The following is a 9,695-nucleotide window of genomic DNA, read 5'->3' on the forward strand; positions in this document are numbered from 1 at the left end:
TTCCCGGCTATCCCCTGATGATCTTGCCTCCTTCTGCTGCCTTTCCAGAAACAACTGTGGAAGACGTGCGTGCACAGCCCATAGTAGGTCTTCAATATACATTTAATGAATGATTCCGAGAACTACTGTTAGAATGTCTCTTCACGAGGATTCGTTCTTTCTACAATGTGCTTGCAAAAACTGTCGCCTTGGTGGCCCTACACACAGAAAATCAGGGGAACTGAAGCCCAGATTAAACAACAGCTTCCTCCCCATCACTGACTTGGCTTTTCACCAGGAGACATGAAACTAGGCCAGTTCCCTGGCCTGATGGGGTTTACCAGGTGTGCACCCTTTTGTCAAACAGAAAGGAGGCCCCCAGCTGTGGACAACTAGTTACTGAATGAATTACAGATTTTTTTTGTTGGTGTCCACACTTGTTGAGGTCGATGACCACAGGGGTGCCACGTAAGCTAAGCCACTAAAACCCCATCTAGAAAAACAACTGTCCTGTACCCAAGGACAAACCCGGTCTCAAAGGGCAGGAGTGGGTTATGGCCCAGCAGGGCTCCTAAGGGTCTTTCCTAACCTCACTCTTCTAGATTAAGAACAGGTGTGTCCCACGTTATGACACAAAGCGCTTGCTCTGGGAGTCTCATCATCTGTGGGGTATCCGGGGGAGAGAAAGCCCCTCCCTGTGTCACTGGCAACATTACCGGACACGTCACCAGTCCCTACACACCTCTCTTCCTGTCTCAGCTCCAGATGCTCTGCATCCCTGCCCTCAGACAGCCCTCTGGAGTTTCAGGACTTGTGAACTTCAATAGCACAGGGAGCAGCACATAAATAACACTGAGAAGGTAGTGGGATTTTCTTCTCAGGGGTTGGTGTGGACTTCACACGTAGCCAGGGGCCAACACTTTCCTTCTGTGTCATGCAAGGGAAATAACAGGGGAAAGAGAAAGAAGGGCAAACTGTTCATATTTGTGTGGTGGAGTTGCCACAAATGTATAAATTTTCTTTAAAACAACATGTGAATTGTTCCTATCATACCTACAACCCAAGATATTACAGTCTTCAAATTCATAGCAGCTTTTGTGGAAACCACCTGTATTTGTCTGTGTTACATCATAACACAAGCATTTGTACCTTGGGCCACTAACTGGGCTAAGAGGCACATGCTTTAGTTTCCTGCGAACTTTGAAGAAAGCAAACAAGCAAACAAAAAAAACAGTGTAGGGATACAGAGAGATTTTTAAAAATTTGAATATCCCAAATTGACTGCTTTCTTTAGTCACTAACTGCAAACAGTGGTAGAAACATCCATTTAAAAAAACGATGATACCCTTATCGGTTATAACATCAGACCCAATGAGACAAACCAACACAAGGTACAGGTATTAGATCCATCTTATAAATGAGGCCATTCTTATTCCTTCAGGCTTTTACTTTATAAACTGGCAAGATGGATGAGAGGTAAAAAAGAATGATATGCTGCTAATTCTGTCACACCTTAAAGAATGTTCCCTAGGAGACAGGTGGCTCTGATGTGGGAAACGAGCTTTGGCCCCAGCCAGAAGGAGAAGACAGAATTCCCACATAAGGTCCCAAATGCTGGACAATCGACTTCATAAATTATGTTCAACGTCACACAATGATAAGGAATGAAGTGTTAATTAAAACAACCATGAGGTATCAGCAAAGATGAAGAACAGTTTAGGATTCTAGTGAGGGGGCAGGGAAACAGCTAGGCTGTGGTGCCACTTCTTTGGAGGGCAATTTGACACAACTTATCACAAGCAGAGTGGGCAGAGGGGTGTGTCCAGTACAATCTCATTAATGTAAATGATGTCCACATGTGTACGGACATGCCTAGGAAAAGATGGAGCACACACAGCAAACCATGGTTAATACGTCACCTGTGGAGAGAAGTAGCCACGTATAGGGCCACAGGGGTCGGGCCAGAGGAAAGTGCTTGAGGAAGGTGTGCGAAGTATGTTCATTTCTACTTTATACCCTAATACTGCTTTGCTTTTTCACCCATGAGCAGGTTTACGTTTATAATTTAAAACATTCAAGAAGTATCACTGGATTGAATTTTTAATTTAAAAAAGAGGAGTGAACCATATCTCTAGCAAATACATGTGTACACAAATGCACAATTAGAGAAAACTCATGAATCCCCAGAAAGCTGTTTTCTCCATTTCCACCAAGAAAATGTGATGAAGTCTCAATGCCAGTATTTTGGCAGAATTAAGCATGTAGATCTCTCCTCCCTGGAGTTATGAAACACGGATCATTCATGTAAATTAATTTGAAATAAATGGATCTACTCCAAAAGAAAAAGAAAGTATCATTGGAAAGGAAACGTAAATTATTTCCCCAAATTCCAGAGACAATAAGTAGCTTGTAGGGGCACAGATAAGCAGAAATAAGTCCCTCAAGAGGAAAAACAAAAAGAGGGGCTATGATGTGATGGCGGAGGGGAAATATTTTTTCCTCTTTTGTAATATTTTCTTTAAAATTATGAAAGTAAAGTAACAGAAAAATTAGGTCATAGAGAAAAGAAAACCATTTGTCATTATAAACAACTGCAGGACTCCTAGCCCAACAACTGTTGGTATTTTGGAGCTTTTCTTTCAAGTATATATGTACGTACGTATATGTATGTGTACACACACATACACACACACATTTTAGATGGTTGTACTCATAGGGCACATTAAATTAACACTTCACATTTTTTGGGGGGGGGCCGTGCTGCGCAGCTTGTGGGATCTTAGTTCCCCGACCAAGGACTGAACACGGGCCACGGCAGTGAAAGCGCCGAGTCCTAACCACTGGACTGCCAGGGAATTCCCTTTTTTTTTTTTCTTTCGCGTTTTGACACAAGAATTCTTTCTGTAACTGTGTGGTCTTTGTAACCATCACTTTAACACTTCTATCAATATCACATTCTACAGAGCAGGATACATCACACTATACCCAACCTATACCTTATTGTTGGTTATTTACTTACAATTTCTCACTATTTTGACTAATCCCAAGAGATATATCTTTCCATTAGAATAAATAATTTGCTATGAGATTACTGAATTAATAAGCATGAGCATTTTTTTTTGGTTTTTGAGGTAAAATTAATTTCCAAAGGACTTGTATCCATTTACAGTGTCACTAGCCAATATATGAAAGTGCCAGTTTCACCACACCACAGCCAGCATTGGGTGTTAGGAAGACTAGATCATTTTAATTACTTTCATAAGCAAAAATGAAAGTTAATGATTATTTTAGTTTACATTTTGGATTACCAGTGATATTGCACATTCTTTCACTGATTGTTTCCTGGTTAATGTCCCCCTTTGTGAATTACTTTTTATGACCTTTGATAATGGATTTATTTCAATTCAAAGCAAAAATAAATATGTTTTGAGTGCCAAACCCACAAAAAAGCTGCAATTTGAGAAAATAATAGTAAATCTGCTTTTTTATTCACAGAACTCACTGTGTGAATTTACAGATTCAAATATGCTATGATAGGTATACACTTATTGTCATGTTGTTCATTGTTTTCTGACAGTTTTGTAGTCCCTCCATTCCTTCCTCTTCTCTTGCTCTCTTGCTTTGTGGTTTGAAGACTTTCTTTAGTGGTATGCTTATATTCCTTTCTCTTTATCTTTTAAGTATTTACTATAGGTTTTTGCTTTGTGGTTACCATGAGGCTTACATATAACAATTTGTATCTATAACAGTCTATTTTAAGTCGATAACCTAAGTTTGATTGCATTCTAAAGCTCAACATTTTTACTCTCCCCTGCAAGTTTTGTTTTAGATGTCACATTTTAGGTCTTTTTACTTTGTGCATCCCTTAAGTAATTATTCTAATCATAGTTATTTTTACCACTTTTGTCTTTTAACCTTCATACTAGCTCTATAAGGGATTAATCCACTACTTTTACTGTATACTACCTTTCCAGTGGGATTTATTGTTTCATATATTGTCAATTAATTTATGACAAAAGAACCAAGAATATACAATGGGGAAAGGACAGTCTCTTCAATAAATGGTGTTGGGAAAACTGGACAGCCACTTGCAAAAGAATGAAACTAGACCACTATTTTACATCATACACAAAAATTAATTCAAAATGGATAAAAGACTTGAATGTAAGACCTGAGACTATATAACTCCTAGAAGAAAACTTAGGTGGTAAGCTCCTTGACATAGGTGTTGTCAATGATTTTTTGGATCTGACACCAAAAGTAAAAGCAACAAAAGCAAAAATAAATAAGTGGGACTGCATCAAACTAAAAGCTTCTGCACAGCAAAGGAAACCATCAACAAAAGGAAAAGGTAACCTACAGAATGGGAGAAAATATTTGCAAATCATATATCTGAGAAGGGGTTAATATCCAAAATATATAAGGAACTCATACAACTCAATAGCAAAAAACAAACAATATGATTAAAAAGTGGGTAGATTTGAATAGGCATTTTCCAAAGAAGACATGGAGATGGCCAACAGGTACATGAAATGATGTGCAACATCATTAATCATCAGGGAAATGAAAATCAAAACCACAATGAGATATCACCTCACACCTGTCAGAATGGGTATTATCAAAAAGACAAGAAATAACAAGTGTTAGCGAGGATGTGGAGAAAAGGCAACTCTCATACGCTGTTGGCTGGAATGTAAATTGGTGGAGCCAGTGTGGAAAACAGTATGGAGTTTCCTCAAAAAATTAAAAATAGAATTCCCATACAATCCAACAATTCCACTTCCAGGTATTTATCTGAAGAAAACAAAAACACTAACTCAAAAAGATATATGCACCCCCATGTTCATCGTAGCATTATTTATAAAAGCCAAGATGTAGAAACAACCGAAGAGTCCATCGATGGATGAATGGATAAAGAAATTGTGGTATATAAAAACAGAATATTATTCAGCCATAAAAAAGAAGGAAATCTTGCCATTTGTGACAACAGGGATGAACTTTTTCAAGGCCATTAAGTGAAATAAGTCAGACAGAGAAAGACAAATACGATATGATCTATACGTGGAATCTCCAACAACAACAACAACAAAACCCCACAAGCTCATAGATTCAGAGAACAGATTGGTGGTTGCCAGAGGTGGCAGGTGTCGGGGCAGAGGAGTGCGCAGAAGTGAGAAATGGGTGAAGGGGGTCAAAAGGTAAAAAAAACCAACCAAACAAAAATACGCTATGAAAGATCTATTCACTATTATGCTGAAAACATGCAAAATTCACAAAACTGAATCACCCGCTCCCCCTGGCCCTTTCACATGGAAGCTCTTCTAAGAGAGGGTGGGCCCCTCATTCACAACAGATGCTCAATAGAGTAGATCCATGATAATTATGGTGGTAAGGACCATTTTAGGCAATTTCTAAACTTTCCAAGTACTAAGAAAATGAATATGTTTCTTGCTGGGTAGAAAGTTTCCCTGTTTGGTAGAAATCTGAAACAGGAAGAGATTGGGGGAGTGGGCTGGGCAGCCCCTTCTCTCCAGTGGAAATAAATGGTGACTTGGGTATGACAGTGACGGGATTGTTTGTCTCTCATTTGTTTCTGCATCAATAAGAGTAGTGATAATAGCCCCTGGTGTGTCCTCCTCTAGAAGTTTAGTGATAATAAAGGGCATTAACTGATAATAGGGAATTAACTGATAACAGTTGCTGAATGACAATTCTTCACACACTTTCACTTTTCAGTCCAATTGGTGTATCTCAGTGGTAAGCAACCAGGGGTAATTTTGCCTCTCAGGGGACAGCTGGCAATGTCTGGGGACAGTTTTGATTGTCATGACTTGGTTAGTGACTAGCACACGGAGACGAGGGATGCCGCTAAATACCCTGCAAGGAACAGGGCAGCACCCCACGACAAGGCGTTAGCTAGTCCAAAATGCCAGTAATTCTGAGTTTGACCCTGTTATAACTAACATTCCCAGTTTCAGTGTTCAATTTTATAAAATACTACTTTATCTTAAACCTCTGGTTTGTGTCCTAATTCCACAGCGAGACTGTATCTGTAGACACCTAAGTTTTTCTTAACACTTAGCACTTCGACAGTACTTAGCATTACTTATTTTCACCTCAAAGCTCCAATCTGAGCACATCTTTGACTTGGTGAGTGTGGTTTTTAGTGATTGACTTGGTAAATTACACTGTTTATTCCTAAATTAGATGTGACAGGAACCCCAGCTCATCACTTGGTTTTGAATAACATTAAATGCTAAACATTAATCACCTCCATACCTGTTCCTCCAAAGGCAGATGTTAACCAGAATTGTTGAATATTTCCAACAAATGCTTTGGGTACTCAGGACACAAATCCTTTATTATCTGTAGCTCTTTATGTAGCCTCTGCTCCATTTCCCCTCCGAACTATTCCATCCTACATGAATTCCGTGGAGGTAACTGCGTATCTGTGTGCCAGAGTGACCCCACCACTTCCCTACGTGTCCTTCACTATTCGGTCCCTGTGAAATGGAAAATGTACTTCCTCTGAGCTCTACCACACTTTTATAATGACCACGTCAAAGCCACCTGCTCAGAGACCCAATAGGGGATCCCTCCTCACTGACCTGTAGTTACCAAGATGTTTCTAAGAGCCCAGCACAACCTCCTTTCACTCTGAAGTTCATTGTTCCTTTACAACTATTCTTTCCACGGGAAAAACCATTTCCCTTAGACTCAGTGAAGATGAATGTTTTCTTTCCCTCTGCACAATTAAGAAAAGCACTTTCATAATGTAGTTATTTTCTTTCCAGGAAGCACAAATCAGCACATTGTCATCTTCCCCTGACTCCGAGAAACCATCTACTAGGATTCTCTCTCCAACTTGAAAGGCTGCACAGGGCTGTCCCAACTCACCTTCTGAGCTGACGAAAGAGCCAGATCCAGAACCGGGCAGAACTGGGCCACTGTGGGTTCGGGGTGGTCCAGGTCTACATCTTCCAGGTCTTCTCTTCGCTTGCGGGTCCCCCAACTCCCCACCGCATGCTTCCTTTCTCTGTTTCTCGCCTCGGATTTCTCGCCTGCTGCAGGACAGCAACTCCTGGCTTTCCCTGGGAGGGACGGATTACCTCGCGTTCCCACTCCCACGTGTGGGGAAAGCGCAACCCCATCGCCAGCTTCTACAGCCCGCAGTACTTCCCAGCGCCGGAAGGGGGCAGCAGCGCAACCTCGGGAAGCGTTTGAAAGGTGGGCTGTTAAAATTCAGGGCCGAAGTTATAATTTAGTGGAGTTGTAAATTAGTGCTGGAAACATTCCATTTCAGGGCCTTAACTTTAGCTGGTGGTGCAGGCGTGTCTGGCAGCCTCTTCTCCTTTCTTGCTCTCTCTACGTGCTGGCGGATTGTGAGGAAGTGTCGACTGAACACCGACTATTTAATTTAAAGAGGCTTAAGGTCCTTGAAGCGGGCCGAGGACCCGAGAGATGCCTTGGTGCTCGAGGACTGAGATGTAGAAAAGAGCTGAAACCTATACAGTGTCATTCCAGACTCTGGATCTGAGACAGAGGGAAGTTACAGGGAGACGGAATTGTGCCCAGTGTGATAGACTAACCGCTGTTTTTTTTAGATCGGAAACAGGCTGCTTTGGGAGGCTGGGTAAGGTATGCTGTGACAGGTGAGCATCAAGTAGAAGAAGTTCTCCACTGTTAGTTTATCAGAAGTGCCTGAGGCTCTTTATTAATATGCAGATTCCTGCCCCACCTCCCGAAGATTCTGAATCTGTCAGTCTGGGCTTGGGCCCAGGAATCTACATTTAAGACCCTGCTATGTCTCCATGGACCACATGAGGAGAAGCAGGGGAGTCCTAGGACATTAAAGGCCTCCTCCAACATTTTTTTTTTCTTTTTTTGTGGCCGTGAAGCACGGCATGTGGGATCTTAGTTCCCCCACCAGGGATCCAACCCGCGCCCCCTGCAGTGGAAGCCTGGAGTCTTAACCACTGGACCCAGGGAAGTCCTGCCTCCTCCCACCCTGACCTTCTCAGTTTTGTGTTGTTCTCGTGGAAAAGGATGGTATAAAGGAGTGAGACCAGGTGGGGCAGAGAGGCACCTGTTGTACAAAACGTAAGGAAGGGCTCCTTTTTCACGCTGACCCTGCACTTGCGTGGCCCTGAGGGTGACATCTCCTTCAGTCTTGACTCTCTTGTCTCACCATCGTCCCGGCCGTGCCAGTCTCCAGCCCTGAACCCAAGCTGAAGACTTCACACCACGTGGTGGGTTGGTGGAACCTGTTGGAGGAAAGAGTGGCATGTGAGGTGACTTGAATCTTCTCTGCAATGTTTGGCCGCACCTCCCCCGAGCAGGTTGAAGTGGGGTGACTGACTGTGAGCAGGGAGGACAGAGCCTCCAGGCTCCCAGACCCACTGTCGTAGCCTGGGGCTGCCTGAAGAAGGACAGTAGCCCTTTTTGAGCATGTTTTAGCCCAGGGCTCAAAACAGACTAAACTTCGGATTATAGGGCCGTCCTCCCAGGAGGTCAGTGAGGGAAGGAATCATGGCTGGTCTCTCAGTAGCTTTTCCAGGTGCCCCTGTAGATGCAGCAAAGAGGGACTGTTTTCTCCCAAACCAGATGATACATATTTTAAGTACAGAAATAGAGGAATTTTTTGAAAAAGCAGGAGTCTTTGGAAAGTGATTATGAGATTCGGAGGCTAGATGTCAGTAATAATAATAACAGTTTTATCACTTAAGGAAACAGAGGGAATTTAATATGGGGAATTAGTTACAAATGTGATGGAAGGAGGGAAAAGTTGAAAACAAGACGCGGTGGTCAGGCGTGGGGGGCAGCCCAGAGATCAGCAACAGAGTGGAAGCAGCTACTATTGGAAGTGAGTGGAAAACCACTGTTGAAAATACTGCCCAAAGCAAAGTAGGTGCTATTATTATCCCCATTTCACAGATGAGTAGAGTGAGGTACAGAGAGATTAAGTAACTACCTAAGGTCACCGAGCTACCAAGTGTATAATGAACTTGAACTTAGGCAATGCAATCCAGAGTCCAAGCTTTTGGCCACTACAATCATTGCCATGTGAATAAAGGTCACGTGTTAGTACAACTGAGTTACAAGTTGAATTCAGAGTATAAATTTTATTATGCATGTTGTTCCGTATAAGCCTTGAGGTGGCCTACTTAACGGGGCTCTGCTGGTAAAAGTGAGTTCAATCATTCATTGAATAAGTAGTGCTCACTCCAAGCCAGACATTATGAGTAAAAGGATTATTTTATAAAATCTAATGTATCCCATAAGGAAATTTAATTCAAAAGAGTAATGAGTTAATGAGCGTATGCTTGAGTTTAATTACAAAGGAGTCTGTGAGTTAATGAGGGTATGCCTGACTTCTTGACAGAAGCCATGGAGCTGAAGGGAGGTATTAAAGTCGGCCAAAGACCGATTTGTGCACCACATAATGAGCGATCAGGGAGCCAGCCAACACTGACGCCCCTGTTCCCAAGTGTTCGTTCCCACCGGCCTCCCTCAGACTGTGCAGAAGGCTGTCTTTTATTGTGTGTCATTCTCAAACAAATTAGTTCTGTGTAACCATTCTCATTCTTTTCATGCTTTCCTTGGAGAACTTTCCATTCTGATGTTACCCTTCTATCTGAGTCATTTTTTCCTGTATTTACCATCTGCTAATCCTGACGGCTTCCTAATTGGGGAGAAACCATCAGGGACCCTCCTTT

General features: G+C 42.2%; 1 protein-coding gene across 1 annotated transcript in view; it reads right to left on the reverse strand.

The window, feature by feature from the left end:
* Nucleotides 1-8,429, reverse strand: part of LOC133076383 (uncharacterized) — a 13,475-nt gene extending 5,046 nt beyond the window's left edge. Inside the window, exons 1-2 of the mRNA XM_061170923.1 lie at nt 8,306-8,429; nt 6,877-7,187 (exon numbers count right to left, since the gene is read on the reverse strand). Of these exons, the coding sequence (XP_061026906.1) occupies nt 6,877-7,187; nt 8,306-8,429 (435 nt within the window). The remainder of the gene's footprint in view (nt 1-6,876; nt 7,188-8,305) is intronic.
* Nucleotides 8,430-9,695: the final 1,266 nt, after the last annotated feature.

The sequence above is a fragment of the Eubalaena glacialis genome, chromosome 16, assembly GCF_028564815.1.
Source record: "Eubalaena glacialis isolate mEubGla1 chromosome 16, mEubGla1.1.hap2.+ XY, whole genome shotgun sequence".
NCBI lineage: Eukaryota > Metazoa > Chordata > Mammalia > Artiodactyla > Balaenidae > Eubalaena > Eubalaena glacialis.